General features: G+C 45.4%; 1 protein-coding gene across 1 annotated transcript in view; it reads right to left on the bottom strand.

The window, feature by feature from the left end:
* The window catches only part of LOC130123851 (collagen alpha-1(XXIII) chain), a 209,204-nt gene that overhangs the window by 57,541 nt on the left and 132,015 nt on the right, over positions 1-19,648 (bottom strand). Inside the window, exons 6-9 of the mRNA XM_056293162.1 lie at positions 5,113-5,139; positions 4,971-5,004; positions 2,195-2,214; positions 1,153-1,179 (exon numbers count right to left, since the gene is read on the bottom strand). Of these exons, the coding sequence (XP_056149137.1) occupies positions 1,153-1,179; positions 2,195-2,214; positions 4,971-5,004; positions 5,113-5,139 (108 nt within the window). The remainder of the gene's footprint in view (positions 1-1,152; positions 1,180-2,194; positions 2,215-4,970; positions 5,005-5,112; positions 5,140-19,648) is intronic.

Genomic DNA, 19,648 nt, shown 5'->3' on the forward strand with positions numbered 1-19,648 from the left:
AAGAAGATGTGGGCAGTTCAAACCTCATCATAAGGGGGAGAGTGTGTCCCCGGCCGGCTCTGTTGCTGTGGTAGCAGCGGTGAACACACACACACACACACACACACACACACACACACACACACACACACACACACACACACACACACTGCTATGATTATAAGTCCTCCCTGGAGTGTTAGTAACTATGTTGTTATGTGTAGTCTTTTTTTAAATTTTTTTCCCCATTTCCCCCCCCAATTGCACTTGGCCAATCACCCCACTCTCTGAGCCATCCCGGTCGCTGCTCCACCCGCTCTGCCGATCCGGGGAGGGTTGCAGACTACCACATGCCTCTGATACATGTGGAGTTGCCAGCCGCTTCTTTTCACCTGACAATGTGGAGTTTCACCAGGGGGACGCAGCGTGCGGGAGGATCACGCTATTCCCCCCAGTCCCCCCCCCCCCCGAACAGGCGCCAGTACAGTGTCGCTAGTACAGGGACCAGGACACATACGGAATAGACCACCGCGCCACCCGGACGCCCCTACCTATATGGTTTCTGTCTGCGTTTGTGCCATAATACTTATGTGACATCAATGAAAAGGTGTATATATAGTCTTTCTAGATGCTTCAGAGAGTGACGATTCCCATCTCCCCTCTCCCTTGACTGATTTTAAATATGAGATCACTTAACAGCAGAGAGAGCGAATGTGGACGATGAAGAAGAGGGAGGCAGAGGAGCACAAGCTACTGTATGTACGCTGAAGGTCAAACCACGGGAAATCCAATCTGCTCTAAAAAAATAAAGACAACTTTGACAAAGTGATTTGTCTTTTTATCTTTTCAGGTTGTGACGAAATTCCCTTCTTCAACCTGCTTACGTGAAATATATGCAACCAAACACATAGATATAAACAGAGAGGGAGGATTACAAAGAGATATGGATAGATAGAGAGAGAGAGATAGAGAGAGAGAGAGATTGAGAGAACATCGAGGAAATTCAAAGTCGGGCTCTGAGCTTGAGAATTCAACAACTGCTAAAGAACAAAACAGAATTAAATGAAGTTTGTTTTACACTGTCAGCTGTGGGGAGGTCTTCTAAAATGTATCCTGGGCAAGAAAGCACAATTATTTTCACTGTTTACAACCAGGATAGAGAGCATGACTCACCCTTGGCCCAATGTCTCCCTGGTCACCCTGGGAAGAAAACAGGAAAATAATATTGTCAGCTTATTACCACTTATATCCGCAGTCTACCATGCAAGAGAGGAGTGCCTCTGTTGGATCAAATGTGACTGACAGTGCAGAAAATTATGATACTCAGATACGGGAAGGAAGCAACGCACTGGTTAAATGAACCCAAATCCTTTCAGTTGGCATTTAACAGCAAGCTAAGTGAATTTAGTGCACGCAAGAACCGGCCCAGGATGTAAAAATTTACTATACAAATCATTTGATAGGCCACATTCAAAATCATCCGACAGGCCACAAAGTGCTAAGTGAAAAACAGGAGCACACGTGCTGAGGTTTGCTCGTTCTCTGATGAGGATTTGGAGTTCATGTTCTCATCATAGACCTACTGCCATGATTACACGAAGGAAGCCAATTTTCCAAACCTCCCCATCAACCGTCACTCCCGATACTCATTAATCAGAAGGAGTACTATTCTGACAGATGATGTTCACCACAGTTATTTTGTTCTTGTGGCCATGCATACCCTGATGATTTTTGCCTTCATGCATTTACACACAAACATGCAAGCGCACACACACCCACGGTTCGCTATCGGTGCGGACACAAATGACCACATAAATAGGCCTTCCTATGTTTGATGCACGTTAGCTTCAGCTGCTCTGAAGGTCACTGACATCTTGGCATTGGGCAGAGGTTCAGGGAGCTGGAGAACATCTGGCTATCATCAAGTCCTGCTGAAGGCCCTTAAACCTGTTTAGTGCTTTGACGTGAGAGCATGTGGAGACATACAAGCCCATACATAGCTACATGTAATCTATGGCTCATTTAACGGGGAGTTGTGTGAAAACTTGAATGTGGGAGAGTATTGGTGAGAACACCTGTGAGCTTGTGTGTGTTTACATGACTCTGTATATGTATCTCTCGCTTTGTGATGTGCATTTATACAGAACATTAAATGGACCCAGAACATTAAATGGACCCATCGATGATGATGGTCAAATTTTATATCTAAGCTTACCTTGTCTCCCTTGGGCCCTGCTGGTCCCTGGAAGAGAAAGAAGATAATCAGAGACAGTTGGTCAAGATAAATCAGCCATCATATGAGCAGCATATATCACAGTGCAATACTTCTGATGGCCTGCAGAAGGGAGCATTCAATCAAATAGCATGAGTGCATGGCAATGATTGGGTTTAAAGTGACCATGCCAGGGCAACCTCTTGGTCATAAGTCATTCTTTGGGCATGTTTCATGATAATCAGACAATGACTTTAGCTTGTAATGAAGATGGGCCAGCTTGGCATGATGCCTCAAGAAGCTCTCTTGAGACATTGCTGAGGTACATAAAATATGTTTTTTCCCCGAGAGATAAAACGCAAAGGGCAAAAGATGTTCATATGTTCCTTTATCCGGCTTTCCCTTGCAGGGGGATTCTGCCATGCAAATGGAGTGGAACTCTGTGTTCAGCATGGAGGGGGACCATTTAGCTATAACCGCTAACTGGAAACACAGGGTTTGGCAGCAGGCATGTGCACGGACTTGCACACAAAGAGAAGATGCACACACACACGCGCACGCACACACACACACACACACTATATGTGTTAGCACATGGCTAAACAGTTTGATTTTGTCTTATGCACACCAGACCTACAGAAGGGCTAATCCCTGCCAGTTGCTGTGTGCTGTACTGTCGTCCATCTCTTTGTCTGTCTCTAAGACTGTCCTCTGCTGACAAGTGGCACAGGGACCCTAAACGTGGCTCCTACCACAGACCACAAAATGACTACAGGCCCAAAATGACTCTGACAGAGAGAAAGAGAGAGAGTAAGGGGGGGGGGGCAACTTTGAAAATAAACTGTGTGAGAAAAAAGAACAAGGAGTAAAGAGGGACAGAAAAATAGAAGCGCCAGTTAAGAGAGGAGAACAGAGGCATTCAGAGGATAGATCCTCGGAGAAAATAAGAGATCTTGGGGAATAGGATCACTACTATTAAAGGAACTGCCAGGACAACTATTGTCCCAGAATTTAATGATGGTGGAAAAAACATCCCCACTGCTCCCAGCTACCTTTACTGCAACATTCAGCGTATGGCCTAAGCTAGAGCTTAACTTAAAGGCCTCTGCATGGCTCAGTTCCAAAAAAATGACTTTTGTGCAGGTACTCATGGTGTTCTGTGCGTCATTTTATGTGAACCTTTTAACAATAGTTGGAGAGAGAGAGAGAGAGAGAGAGAGAGAGAGAGAGAGAGAGAGAGAGGGAGAGGGAGGATGCTTTGTCTGTTGAGCCTGTCTCTGAAGACAATTTAGGATGAGTAAATTCATGACCCTTGAAGCCAAATCTTCTCTAAAGCTCAGGTTTTCCTCTCAAATATTTTAACGCCACATCTGTCTTTTCTTTATACCTCTCTTCCATCTCTCCACTGTCTGGCTTCTCCTCTTCGAATTCCTCTTCATCTCTCAATCTTTCACACTATCCACCATGACGTCGTTTTTCTCCTTTAATTTGTTCCCCTTTCCTGCAAACTCTACTGTGTCTGGCCAAGGGTTCAATTTAAGTGGGGCTCTGATTTTGTTAAGGGGTAAGTGGGTTGAAGACAGGGTCGGCTGGAGAGGATAACAAACTGTTAATGTGACTGGCCACATGATGACAGGCGGCAGCTTATGCCCGGAGGTTTTCTCTCCAGGAGAGGAGAGCGATGAAAAGACACGGAGCGAGATTCGACTCGGAACGGGAGCAATACGGATGACCAACTCCACTGCCTCATCAGCAATGCACATCTGATGTTGTCTCACTTGACTCTCATTCTTGGACTGCGCGCTCCCTCTCTCTCACCCTCCTTTTATTTTACTCTTACCTCTCTCCGGGTTGTCACCATCAATCAATCCATCACCGCTTATATCTGCGCTGTTTTCACCTCCCCTCCCACCGATCCAGCCCCCTTGGTTGTTCTGTTCTTCCCAGGGAGGCGATCCTCCGCGGGCCCTGTAATGAGGCTCGTGTCACACCTGGGTGGGTTTTACGGCAGAGCCTTGGTGACGGGGAACGTCCTCTCAAGGGACAGGCCCAGCTTGAGGCCTTCTTTAGCAGGAAACAACAGATTAAGGTTGTTTGGAGGAAATGTATTCAAACAGCTCTCAGCGCGCCGTGAGTGGTTTATGTTACGGGGGATGAATGACCGCTCTCTCTTGGTAAATAAAAAGGTCTGAGAGACACGAGAAAGGAGAAGGCAAAGAGGTGGTGGACCGGCGCTGTAATGACTTTTTAAAAAGCTTCATTTGAAGTCATAAACCCCTTCTCTCTCTCTCTCTCCCTCACACACACACACACACTTTCCCCACTGGGTGTATAACTTATTCTCTCCACCTTTCTTTTTCCTTTCCCTTTCTCCATGGTAAAGTCTGGGCGTGTGCTGGGCGGCGTGTGCTGGAGCTCCATGGACAGGCGGATAAATGGGGCTCAGGGGTGAGGCGTTATGTGGGATTTGAGAGCTCTCCCTCACCAGCCACAGTTGAACCATGACTCACCCCTGGATGGGAGACCTGGAACAAGTTAAAGGTGGAACGGCTACAGGATGGCTACCGTGGCCCCCCAGAGCACTTGGGACATCCCAGTGGGAACAGTAAAGGTGATTGATGTAGTATGGCAAACCAGCACCTGTCTCTCGAGCCAAAGAAACTCACCTGGGTTCGCATAGATAAAATGCTTTGCGTAAATTTTAATTTTTCTCACTGTAATTGATATGTTATTCTCTCTCACATGCATGCACGCACACACAAAATAGCAGGCGTGTGACGACATACCTGGCTTCCCTTGGGACCCGGTAAACCCTGAGAGACCAAAAAGAGAGTTAGAGTGACACAAACGAGACAATCACAAAATATATTATTTTAAATTTTTTTTTTTTTTTTTTTACTTTTTATGATGATAATACTCACTGGTTTGCCATCTAACCCAAGTGGACCCTGATGGAAGACCAACAAAGAGAGAGACGTTGTCATGAACCCAAACAAAGTCATGATTTATAATGAGCTTTAATGTGTCTTTAAGACTCATTGAAGATCTGATTACGGCCTTGTGAAGACTGTTTTTCTTAGTCCACCACCATTGTGATGTCACCCGCATCAGTTAATATGGTAAATACTGCAGTTAATTATTAGTATTTGAAGAGGTTTCAACCCTCTCATGCTGTATCTCATAGAAAACAGAAAGAATAATTTGGAGTGGGGGTGGGGGGGACGGTTAAGCCGACTTTGCCAAGAGAACTTAACAGAGTGAGCGTAATGAACAGTACTTGTAAATGAAAGAGAGAAACAACTGCAATTAGCAAAGGGTTAGGAAAAACAAAGTGTGTCTCCATTAATGAGCCAAGAGTCGGGGATGAAAGAAATTGCAAAGTGTGTCCTATTTACACAAGCAATGTATCCTGCCCCATTTAGATGAATGTGTGTGTGTGTGGATGTACATGTGTGAGACTGAAGGTATAAGACGTTTCCAGGTGGTTGTGGTTTATAATTATTCTGAGATTTAGGGTGTAGTGTTTCACATTATAGCCTGTTGGTGGATCTGCTCCAGCTGCATAAAGCTAACCCACAGCCCTCAGTCATCAACTGTTTGTGTGTGTGTGTGAGTGTATGCGTATGTGTGTGTGTGTGTCTGTCTAAGTCTGTCTGCATGTGTGCATGTTGCATAAGTCAGATGAAGGGAAACTGAGTAAGTCTGAAGTCTACGTCGAACCCCCTGCAAGTGCTGAACAGCAGTCCAGTTTGTTTACCCCTATGCAAACAACTTCATGGTCGCTGAGCATCCACCAAAAAGCAACACTTAGTTCAAAGGCATAAACCTTCAGATGCACACTCGTGGTATCTTAAACATAATGAAACATTTTGGCCTTCAGGACAAACTTTCCTAAAACACTTAAAAGCTAAATGTGATATATGTGGTAAAGACTGATATTCACCTCCTCCTTAATGACTGTACTTGATTTTAAGCTAACAGTTTTATAGCCTTGAGTCACGGGGGGAAAAACATCTTGAGGAGCCTGGGTCGCTCACCCCCCACCCCCCAGGCCCCTATGGCTCTGGGATTGTAATACTGCAAACCACATATTACAAACCCTCATCTGTTTCCTGGATAGCTTACGGTGAGACACAATGGGTTTTTAACCATCTTCCTACTTTCCCAGTCCCAAGTGGCATGATCTGCTCAGTGGTCCTGGACGTTGTAGCAAAAACACGGTGTCATTGCTCCCTGCACCGATGGATGGACAAAGGAGGAGAGGAAGAAAGGGGACAGGAAAGAAACGGAACAAGAGCCATGATTTCAAGTTGCTTCCATTATCTGTCAACGTGACCGTCTGCTGTCAGGTGTAAGCCTCCCTTCAGTCTCGTAAGAGAACAACATGGATCCAACTTGCCTCGTTCAAAACACATCGGTGGGCAATCAGAGCAAAACAGGTTTATATAGAAGAAGTAAAGAAGGCTTCGAGGCTCACCTGTTCTCGATTACGCTGTTCTTTTGAATTCATAAACAGCTGTCTTGGACTGCTGAAGAGCAAATAACTAGGACCTAATGGAAGGCAAGGATTTTAAAGGCATTGCCATAAGGCCAGCTCAGTAAACACAACTGACCTTCACTGGCACCGTGAGTCTCCTATACAGAAGAACAGTGATCGTAATAGGGACAGAGTCAAAGCTGTGTGCACAAGGTTTGCCCACTCAAAAAGAGTTTGTGTGCATGTGTGTGTGTGTCCTTTCTGTGTGGAGTTTTCATGTTCTTCCCGTGTCTGCGTGGGTTTCTGCCGGGTGCTTCGGTTTCCTCCCACTACCAAAGACATGTATGTTAGGGTTATTACTCCTTCCTGTCTGTTCCCCTGAGCAAGGCAGTAGGAAAGAAGAAATGGTGTAGGTCCCCGGGTGCTGCACTGCGGCTGCACACTGCTCCTAGCTACACAGCTAGGATGGGTTAAATGCAGAGGAGGAATTTCGTTGTATGCTTGCTTACAATGACAAAGTGTCTTTCTTTCTTTGTCTTTGAAACGGTCTACATTCCCATGATGCCATGCCGCTGCAGTAACTAAGCCAAGCTTGCAAAGCGTACTAGACTTTCATCACTCTATTAAATGCACCACCCTGTGTATAAGCTTGACTGTGTGTGTATCTGTGCAGCCGAGTGTGTGTGTGTGCGTGCGTGTGTCAGCATTAAATAGTCCGATGAACCTTGCTGGGGTGTCTGCATCCACGTCTGTCTTTCTGTATGTGTGGGGTGATGGTGGTACATCTGGGAGCGTTTAATGGGTCCTGGCTCCCCAAAGACTCGTCAGGATGAGTAGGCGAGGTGCACAAAGTGAGGTCATCAGTGGCAGACTCTGAACCCGACCGAGAAGAGACTGATTTATGACCGCTAACAAGCTGCACAGTGGCCTTTGAATTCAATATGTCGGTGGGTGTTTTATATGTGTGCGTGTGTGTTCACATATCCACCCTTTTAAGACTGCCTGTGAGATTGCGATTAATCCTAACAGTAAAATCCTGTATCTAATCTCTGGCAGATGACAACGTGCCTTCGGTAGTAGGATATGTACCCTCTCTGACCCCATATTACTCAAATTCAATACAGAATGGAGAAGCAATTCAGATAAGACCCCATCGTTTATGCCGCGAGTTATAATTCAGTTGGTGAAACAACATTCCAGGAAGCTCTTGAAGTAGACATCGTTCTGTCCTATGTGCGAAGAAGAAATTATAAATATCTTGTGCTTCAAGACCGTACAGGTCAAAGGTAGCTTGTGACTGAACCAGTGCACCTGTATGGGGTGAAGGGACTGTCATATATCAAGAACACAGCAGAGTATGGAAGATAAGAGCCATAAAAACAGCGGTTTGATGTGTGGCCCATGTTCTCTTACTTTTCCCTGAATGTAGTTGGCTTGTTGCTAATGCCCCCCTCCTGTGTGGTACAAACCTATGCAACAGACGGCAAGGCTGAGAGAAAAAAAAAAGAAAAAAAAAGCTGGAATTCAAATAAAAATAGCATCAACTGAGCAAAAGCAGCACGTCTTCCCGCTAAAAGCGCCAAATCTCGTACTGCAAATGGCACGAGCCGCAGAGCAACAGAGTTTGGAGGAATGAGGGACAGAAGGGCAAACGAGAGAGAGAAGCAGGGACATTAATTTGAAAAAAGGTGAGATACAGGCCTAGAATGACCATAAGTCTTCAGCTGAATATGGGGGGGAAGAGAATAACCTGCTTTTTCGATTCAGGGCTCTTTGTCTACATGTAGTTCAAGCTCGATATCTCCATCAGCAGACAGCCATCTCAAAAGCATTCTGGGAGCAAACTCAGCATCCCCACCAATTAGATGGGTTTTAAACACGTTTCTGGAAAATACCTCTGCCAGTGGGGGGGGGGTATACATGTCTGTGTCGATGTTTTTGTGTGTTTGCATATGTCTACATGTGATAGCATATACGTGTGTGTGTAGTGTGTGTAGTTTGTGTATGTCTGCTTGCACCCCTTAATCTCAACGAAGTAGGGAGACAGGGGGCTTAACAAGGTTTTTATGGCACTCCCTATAGCGCAGACTCATAAATATCCAGTGGGGTGTAATTGTTGAGGATGCAGTGTGAAGGGGTAAGTGTCTGCACATCACAGCAGACTTCCCAGCTAGAAACACATATGGCAACGTGTCACACCGGCTTAATTGTTTGCGTGACGTCAAAAGAAATGGCGAGCAAGACAACGAGAGTATGAAATGTTTTTTTTTTTTGGATTTCCCCCCTTTTTCTCCCCAATTGTATTTGGCCAATTACCCCATTCATCCGAGCCGTCCCGGTCGCTGCTCCACCACCTCTGACGCTCCGGGGAGGGCTGCACCATCCTCTCTGCCAATCCAGGGAGGGCTGCAGACTACCACATGCCTCCTCCGATACATGTGGAGTCGCCAGCCGCTTCTTTTCACCTGACAGTGAGGAGTTTCGCCAGGGGCACGTAGCACGTGGGAGGATCACGTTATTCCCCCCAGTTCCCCCTCCCCTCGAACAGGCGCCCTGACTGACCAAAGGAGGCGCTAGTGCAGTGACCATGACACATACCCACATCCGGCTTCCCACCCGCAGACACGGCTAATTGTGTCTGTAGGGTCGCCAAAATGCTTTTTTTAATCATTTCTTTTTGTGTCCTTATGTGTGGGTTGATAACTTCTCGGTCTCGTGCATCTTCTGATATCACCGTCATTTTCAGTACCTCCTCTCCTTCCATTGCCCCTTTGCCCAACACACCTCCTTTGAGCCTCCTGATTCTATAACCCCCTTCCTTTTCGCTCTCCTCTCCAATGTTGCCACGGGGGGGGGGGGGGGGGGACCTTTTAATGTCGCACTCTCTGTCTGGAATACATGGGCATAATTTGTGATACATGACATTTGTTTCTTCAAAAAAAAATGTCGGGGAGGCCCGTTGCTTTGATAATGGCGGCATTCAGAGCCGAAGCGCACAATAAAGCATACCACAGCACTGTGTGTTTGGTACAGAAAATCACTGACATGTTGTTGGGTGACTGTCTGGCTTTAATCTATGCTCAGTGGCCTGGAAGGCTGAACAATGGGGTCCTTGCTTTGTTTCTGCTGAGTGAGGTCCGCTGTCTGTCACAGACTGGCACTCTCGTATAAACACGCCAACGGCTGGACATACTGGTGTCTGTGCATGAAGCTGAGAATTTGCGTGTAGATGAGAACATGCATGTAGATGAGGACGTGCATGTAGATGAGAACATGCATGTAGATGAGAACATGCATGTAGATGAGAATGTGCATGTAGCTGAGAATTTGAGTGTAGATGAGAACGTGTATGTAGATGAGAATGTGCATGTAGATGAGAACATGCATGTATATGAGAACATGCATGTAGATGAGAAAATGCATGTAGATGAGAACGTGTATGTAGATGAGAACATGCATGTAGATGAGAATGTACATGTAGCTGAGAATTTGCGTGTAGATGAGAATGTGTATGTAGATGAGAACGTGCATGTAGATGAGAACATTCATGTAGATGAGAACATGTATGTAGATGAGAACGTGTATGTAGATGAGAATGTGCATGTAGATGAGAACATGCATGTAGATGAGAACGTGCATGTAGATGAGAATGTGCATGTAGATGAGAACGTGTATGTAGATGAGAACGTGTATGTAGATGAGAACGTGTATGTAGATGAGAACGTACATGTAGATGAGAACATGCATGTAGATGAGAACATGCATGTAGATGAGAATGTGCATGTGTGTGCAGCAGGGAGTATTCACCCCTCCGCGCTGTTCTGTCCCGCCTTTTGGACTTTTAATTGTTTGAAAGTGGAATGGCTCTTTAGTGAAGTTGTGAAACTCTCACGCTATGATTTATGAGGAGAAGAGGTGACAGGGGTTAAACGAGGTGTAAAAACATACATGTGCAAGCATAAACACACACACACACACACACACACACACACACACACACACATCACAGTGTTATGTTTGGGATATACACACGGTCGTGTCATTAACTTTGTTTATCAAATTACCAATGACTCACGACAACTGCGCTGCTGCATGAATTAAACTGATGAGCTTAACACCTGTGAAACATTTGCACACCACTTGAAAAAACTACAGCACACACATGTGCACCATTCTCAACCATATACACACGTACATACATGCACACATCGAGCAGACACACCCCTCGAAATCTCAAGTTCATACCTGCGGACTGCAAGTTTATGTCTGTGCACATGACTACACATTTCTGTTGAAACCACTGGCTGCTAAAATTCAGAAGATTGGCCAAAGCTTTCAAAGAAGATCCAAGAAAAGTATCCATGGTGGGAAAGAACAAGAAATGGGCTGGAAGTGGATAAAGCTATTAGCGAAAATAAGAAGAAAGAATGAAATCTTGTTGCCGCAAGTCACTGGCACAAACAACATGGCGATTTCCGGAAACTGCCTTGACTCACTGATGATGTGCGCATAACATTTCCATATGATGGATTCATTTTAATGGAATTAAAAATGTATGTCTTCTGTTTGACCGCTCGTATGCAAGCTCTCGCTCTCTCTCTCTCTCTCTCTCTCTCTCTCTCTCTCTCTCTCTCTCTCTCTCTCTCTCTCTCTCTCTCTCTCTCTCTCTCTCTCTCTCGCACACACACACACACACAGGCACTTCTTTTCTTCTACACTTCTGGCCTTTGTTTTGAGCTTTAAATAAAGGGTTGGATCGATTTCACACATCTGTTCACATAAACATGCGAACACACGCACACGCACTAAAAGATATTACTTGACAGAAACGGATGCTATTGTAGCGGGAATTCAGGGGGCAGTCGGGAATCGAATCTGGATTCCCTGCACCATGGCTGACCGTGCTAACCAGTAAGCTAAAAGGTCTGACCCGTTAGCCAAGGGCTAGCGAGTCTACACATCCGTGGTCATACACTGTTACACCATGTTACTTTCCAATGGTAGAAACTCCATCATCATATAAAGAAGAGAGAGGGTCGCACCCACAAATATGCCAAACAATAGATTTACTGTGTCATCAGTCTGGCAAAACACAAAACGTTTTTTGGCCATCCGGCCTTCATCAGTGTGTACAAAGAACACACGTAAGGAGGCCAGACAAGTTAACAGGGAATGCAATCAACAATAACTGTACCTTCAACCAGAATTAGCGCATATGAATGAGCTCACTGCCGCCCAGTGACTGCTGGGATAGGCTCCAGGATCCCCGCGACCCTGAGAGCAGGATAAGCGGTTTGGATAATGAATGGATGGATGGATCTCTCTCTGTGGAACTTAAGTTTCGCAGTATTCATGAAACAGATCAAACCAATAGGGATCATTATCACTTCCAAAAAATACACCATGTGTTACCCAAGCCACATGGATGGCAGGAATAGGTTTTATTCTGGAAGTTACTGTCACTAGATTCATGTTTATAGAAAAGGGATCAAACTCGTTTTCCTTATTCATGCCAGTAGGATACAGGGTTTTCAGATGATTAATCCAATAACACTCACATTGTAAGAGTAATTTTTCAGGCTTACCACCTCTGCGGTTGAGCCAGTTTTTCATTTCCAATACATTTCAGATCCCTATGCAGTTTTGTGTCCATGAGCACAAAAATGCTGTGCTGCAGGTGATGTCATGTCTGCCCGTCTAATACTACTTCTGTGTTCGTTGATTCGAATTTTTAATTTTCGAGCTATATAGTGTTTGTTGCACTGACAGAATAGTACATAAATTACATGGGTAGTGTTAATGGTAATTAGGGATCAGATTCTGATTCAGATTCTCCTTTCCTGTGCGTGCATCTTTGAATTTGTCAGTTTTCAGCATATCACTCACTACATGGGGTGCAGGATCTGCAGGGCAAATGTCCCATAATGAATGTATTACATCTAACTGCATGGGGATCCGCCTTCGCCGAGCCAGCGCTCAGATTTCCTGATCTCTTGCATGTAAACGAAGGAGGATGTTGCAAACTGTTGTTCAATATATGATAGAATATGCCAATGCTTCATGACCAGACTGAATATACTTAACTGAAAGGATTATACGTTAAAACATAATTTCCAGACTAAGGTCTTTCTTGACAAAATAGCTGTTTTCTTTCCGTTTTCATCGCTGAGCGAAGGCGTGATCCTGGATAGCACTTTCCTCTGAACCTGTGTAACATGGTCTTGCACGAATAACGCGCCAGTTGGTCAGAGCGCAGTGCCAACCCTACAAATAGAAACTCCATTATCTCCACTGCCGCTAATTGAAGCAGTCTGCCTTCTGGGTTAACGACCATCAAAATTAATGTAGCTATGCTTCACTTCAACTCCATTCACACAGATTTTTAATTCAGCCCCAACATCTGCTTAAAAAGTCAACACAGCCCACAAAAAGAGCCAGGATCCTCATACTGTTACAGTTTTCATTTAAAAGTGTCCGTTTGAAAAAATTTCTCCATGTCTCACCTCGCTTACTTTCTGCTGCTATGCCCAACACATAAGCTTTGCCAATAAAATGGGTGAGTTCAAACTTCAACGCCAAATGACCACTGTGAATACACTAAGCTGATGACAGCCAACGTTGCCTGTTGATGCTTTCTTTATCAAAGAAAAGATATACCTGTAGGTTAGATTTGGGTTTGGGACAGACGCCAGCATCCCGCGACCCCAGCAGGGATAAGCGGCTTGGATAATCGATGGATAAAAAAAATAAAATAAAATAATACATTGCCCTTGAGTTGCACAGGACAAATCTACTTTACAGCTTCCCAAATAACATCGTTTCACCGCTTCTCTTCCCTGTAGCTATGTTATTTTACTACTACTACTACTTTCGGCTGCTCCCGTTAGGGGTCGCCACAGCGGATCATCCGTTTCCATTTCTTCCTGTCTTCTGCGTCTTCCTCTGTCACACCAGCCACCTGCATGTCTTCCCTCACCACATCCATAAACCTCCTCTTTGGCCTTCCTCTTCTCCTCTTCCCTGGCAGCTCCATATTCAGCATCCTTCTCCCAATATACTCAGCATCTCTCCTCCACACATGTCCAAGCCATCTCAATCTTGCCTCTCTTGCTTTGTCTCCAAACCGTCCAACCTGAGCTGTCCCTCTAATATAATCGTTCCTAATCCTGTCCTTCTTCGTTACTCCCAGTGAAAATCTTAGCATCTTCAACTCTGCCACCTCCAGCTCCGCCTCATGTCTTTTCGTCAGTGTCACTGTCTCCAAACCATATAACATAGCTGGTTTCACAACCATCTTGTAAACTTTCCCTTTAACTCTTGCTGGTACCCTTCTGTCGCAAATCATTCCTGACACTCTTCTCCACCCACTCCACCCTGCCTGCACTCTCTTTTTCACCTCTCTACTGCACTCCCCGTTACTTTGGACAGTTGACCCCAATACGCATAGGTATTCCGTCTTGCTCCTACTGACTTTCATTCCTCTTCTCTCCAGTGCATACCTCCACCTCTCCAGGCTCTCCTCAACCTGCACCCTACTCTCGCTACAGATCACAATGTCATCCGCGAACATCATCGTCCATGGAGACTCCTGCCTGATCTTGTCCGTCAACCTGTCCATCACCATTGCAAACAAGAAAGGGCTAAGAGCCGATCCTTGATGTAATCCCACCTCCACCTTGAACCCATCTGTCATTCCAACCGCACACCTCACCATTGTCACACTTCCCTCATACGTATCCTGCACCACTCCTACATACTTCTCTGCAACTCCTGACTTCCTCATACAATACCACACCTCCTCTCTCGGCACTCTGTCATAAGCTTTCTCTAAATCTACAAAGACACAATGCAACTCTTTCTGGCCTTCTCTATACTTCTCAATCAACATTCTCAAAGCAAACATCGCATCTGTGGTGCTCTTTCGTGGCATGAAACCATACTGCTGCTCGCTGATCGTCACCTCTCCTCTTAACCTAGCTTCTATTACTCTTTCCCAAATCTTCATGCTGTGGCTGATCAACTTTATACCTCTGTAGTTGTTACAGTTCTGCACATCGCCCTTGTTCTTGAAAATCGGTACCAGTATGCTTCTTCTCCACTCCCCAGGCATCCTCTCACTTTCCAGGATTGTGTTAAACAATCTAGTTAAAAACTCCACTGCCATCTCTCCTAAACATCTCCATGCCTCCACAGGTATGTTATCAGGACCAACTGCCTTTCCACTCTTCATCCTCTTCATAGCTGCCCTCACTTCCTCCTTGCTAATCCGCTGAACTTCCTGATTCACTATCCCTACATCATCCAACCTTCTCTCTCTCTCTCATTTTCTTCATTCATCAGCCCCTCAAAGTATTCCTTCCACCTTCTTAGCACACTCTCCTCGCTTGTCAGCACATTTCCATCTCTATCCTTGATCGCCCTAACTTGCTGCACATCCTTTGCAGCTTGGTCCCTCTGTCTAGCCAATCGGTACAAGTCCTTTTCTCCTTCCTTAGTGTCTAATCTGTCATACAACTCACCATATGTCTTTTCCTTTGCCTTTGCCACCTCTCTCTTTGCTTTACGCTGCATCTCCTTGTACTCCTGTCTACTTTCTTCATCTCTCTTACTATCCCACTTCTTCTTTGCCAACCTTTTCCTCTGTATAATTTGCTGTACTTCCTCATTCCACCACCAAGTCTCCTTGTCTTCCTTCCTCTGTCCTGATGACACACCAAGTACCTTCCTAGCTGTCTCCCTCACTATTTCTGCAGTGGTTGTCCAGTCATCTGGCAACTCTTCACTACCACCCAGTGCCTGTCTTAACTCCTGCCTGAACTCCACACAACAGTCTTCCTTCTTCAACTTCCACCATTTGATCTTCGGGTGTGTCTTCACTCGCTTCCTCTTCTTGGTCTCCAAAGTCATCCTACAGACCACCATCCGATGCTGCCTAGCTACGTTCTCCCCTGTCACCACCTTGCAGTCTCCAATCCCTTTTAGATGGCGCCTTCTACATAAGATATAGTCCACCTGTGTGCACTTTCCTCCACTCTTGTACGTCACCCTGTGTTCCTCCCTCTTCTTGAAATATGTATTCACCACAGCCATTTCCATCCTTTTCGCAAAATCGACCACCATCTGTCCTTCCACATTTCTCTTCTTGACTCCATACCTTCCCATCACCTCCTCATCACCTCTGTTCCCTTCACCAACATGTCCATTTAAGTCGGCTCCAATCACCACTCTCTCCTCCTTGGGTACCCTCTCCACCATGTCGTCCAACTCACTCCAGAATTCTTCTTTTTCATCCATCTCACACCCAACTTGCGGGGCATATGCGCTGATAACATTCAGCAATAAACCTTCAATTTCCAGCTTCATACTCATCACTCTGTCTGACACTCTCTTCACCTCCAGCACGCTCTTGACATACTCTTCCTTCAGAATTACCCCTACCCCATTACTCCTCCCATTCACACCATGGTAGAAGAGTTTGAACCCACCTCCGATACTCCTGGCCTTACTCCCCTTCCACCTGGTCTCTTGCACACACAGTATGCCTACCTTTCTTCTTTCCATCATATCAGCCAGCTCTCTCCCTTTACCAGTCATAGTGCCAACATTCAAAGTTCCAACTCTCACCCCCACATGCCTACCCTTCCTCCTCTCTAGCTGCCTCTGGACATGCTTTCCCCCTCTCCTTCTCCTTCGCCCAACAGTAGCATAGTTTCCACCGACACCCTGCTGGTTAACAGTACCGGTGGCGGTCGTTGGTAACCCGGGTCTCGACCGATCCGGTATGTAAGTCTTATTTATGATCCGCATATTTGATTTGGCAAAGATTTTACGCCGGATGCCCTTCCTGACGCAACCCTCCCCATTTGTCCGGGCTTGGGACCGGCACTAAGGATGCACTGGCTTGTGCATCCTCAGTGGCTGGGTAGCTATGTTATTTTACTAATACAGCATTATTTATTGCATATTGTATCGAAGCTGCTCTCTGTTGCCTCGTCAGATGTCGGAGAACGAGGAGATGGTTTCTGGGCACTGATTGATCAAACCGAGTAGCCACCGATGTTCCCGGATATGCCCGCGCCATCTAAATCTGAAACTGGCACACCTAATCATAAAAAATGTATGAGTTAGCTGCAAATTACAAAAAAAATCTTAATAGTATTTATTATTCCATACACTACCGACCTCGCAAAAAAGGGAAAAAACCAACGCGATCAATAAAAATAAAACAATTCTTGTTTCTTGTTTACCATGTGATGATGTCAGCTTTTTTGATGGACAGTTCATTTCACAAACGCCAGATTGCGAGCAGCCCCTCCTCCTTCATTCGGGGTACAGCCTGCTCGCGCATTGCACAGGGGAGCGGAAGCCTACTTTTCGCTAGCTAGCTGCTTTTAACGTAGATTAAGATGAAACACATGGCGAGGCGAAACAGTATGCTTAAGTTTGTTACAAAAATATGCGAGGAGCTGCAGGAAGAGAATTCAGTTCATTCTCAACCCAGACACCTTCTGCACCAGTTTCTCCTCAAAAGCCAAGTAGTAACGACGCGTACGTGGCTAACTCAGCCCTTTCCCCGTCAGCAGCTGTACTGTTGAGACTCTTCAAAACTGGCATCAGGGCATCACTGATGACATACAGACTGAACTCTCTGTCCCTGCTCTCCTTTGAATGAGAGCCCACTGAATCGTTGGACTATAATCACATAATTTCAGTGTTCAACACCAAGCCCCATTGTCTCCTGCTGCAATCATCAAAAGTAAGCTAAATTTACAATTTTAGACTGTAGTAGCCTATTGCAGTATTATTGTGGTTAGTTTTTGTTGGGCGTACAATTGGATTTTATGCTGATACTGCTGTGTGTGCGCGTTGCATATTGTAGCGAATTAGGGGGGCAGCCCGGGAACCGCCACAGCCAAGACGCGAACCCGTGGCTCCCACACCACAAGCGACAACGCTAACCAGTCGACTAAAGGGTCCAACCCATTAGTCAAGGACCAACGTGTCTACTTATCCATGCACGTTACAATATGTTGCATTTGACCGCCATGCCAGGCTATGTTCAAGTGTCATCTTTAACGTCACTTCGCACGTTGGGCGACAGTGTACCTCTACCCATACGCTTGATTAGGGTCGTTCACGTGTGTGAATATGTGGGAGCCGTGTCAGGCTATACGATGCTGTTAATGTTCATCTTGGTGCCTGTAACATTACCTCTGATGATATATAAGCCTTGAATGATTGAACTGTGAGGCATCCAGGCAAGTATAGTTGTAGTTGCCTATTTTGGTTAACATATGCGTTTCAGAACTTATTAAGTATGATTGGGCTCGGATGAGCTAAGCCCACCTGATTTTCTCTGTGCCCACCCACACTGTAATTTCTGCCTACGCTGTATCACTATTTTTTTTTGCAATCTGTCAGTTACAGATAAGGACTTTTTTTGCTGTGCTTGGTGGGAGGGGTCAGCCTGAACTAGTTACCCAACAAAGCACTACTCTTTGTCTCTCAATTAAGCAGATGTTCTGAGGCGACTAAGCCCAGAGAGGATAAAATGAAGATGTAAAAATAAATACAAAATACAGCAAACTCACAAACAAATACATGCAAAATCCCGGACGCACGCACGGGCGCACACAGTACCATGAAAAAAACGGGGTTTCTGTTCACTTAGTCCACCTGTGTGTAATTAGCAGCAGGCATTTCCCGTCTGGAGGGCTGTGCAGTGCCAGGCAGACTGGGAATGTGACTGGGAGAGAACCCCACCGGGAATGGGGACGCACTTCCTAACACTCCCAATGGCACAAAATATTCAGTCACACTTCACAAAACAGGCCACTACTGCGGGCAGCCATGGCAAACAGGCGATAGGGTCACTTTAACATGGACGGGTGTATCATGAGCCCAAAAAAGTAAGTAACACATTCCTAACACATGCTACCTACCGGTCCAGATTACTCCCACCTAAACTGCAACACTGCAGAAAACCAGCCCCCCCCCCCCACACACACACACACACACATGTCCCGCCCAAGACCCTGAACTTTTCAATGACGAGCTCATTTGTGCAGTCACAGCCGAATGACTAAAGCAGTAATGAGCGATACATTAAGGCGCTGAGATAAACTGTGAGATTATCGCATCACATTTTCTTTTTATACCTTATAAATCCATATAATTTTGCTATCCTGTTTTAATTTTATATCCTTCTCTCACTAAGATGTGTCACTAATTTTTATTTCTATTTTTATGGTGATGCTGGTCGTGTGGCTCGGGTCCTGGGCTGTTACGGTGGTCTCTGGACACTGCTTGGCATCCTCCTCATCATATTCTTGATATATTTTATAAGTCCATTATAATTCCGTTATCCACTTTCAATGTTGTATTCTGTAAATTATGTAAACCCAACATCCACTACATGTTGTCCGTCTTGGGAGAGAGATCCCTACTCTTGCTCTCCCTGAGGCTTCTTCCTATTTTTTCTCCCTTGTTAAAGCTTTGTTTTTAGGGAGTTGTTCCTTATCCAATGCGAGGGTCTAAGGACAGGATGCTGTGCTGCTGTAAAGCCCCTTGAGGCAAATTTGTGATATTGGGCTATACGAATAAAATTGACTTGACTTGACAGCAGCGCTCAGACGCACGGTCACCGCTAGAGGCCGCTATATCTCTAATCTCCGAAGGCGCTTTGGCACTCCCATTATCCATTATGCCTCAATAGCAAAAAGCAACTACAGTATTAATCTACTTTGGTAAATTTAATTTGAATTTAAGTAGATTTAGAACTTAACATTTCAAACTATTAAAAAATTCTAGTCATTCGTCAGATCCGACTATGGCCGGATTCGATGAAGCAGCGATCATTGGCAACGCTGTCTTCGGGAGGGGGGCGGAGTCGGCTTGTGTTCGTCATGTGAATGCGTCTCTGTGTGTGCCGGAAAAACAGTGGTTCGGCTTGGATTCGCCTTGTCACGAAAGTGGGGAGG

The sequence above is a fragment of the Lampris incognitus genome, chromosome 1 (genome assembly GCF_029633865.1).
Source record: "Lampris incognitus isolate fLamInc1 chromosome 1, fLamInc1.hap2, whole genome shotgun sequence".
NCBI classification, from domain to species: domain Eukaryota; kingdom Metazoa; phylum Chordata; class Actinopteri; order Lampriformes; family Lampridae; genus Lampris; species Lampris incognitus.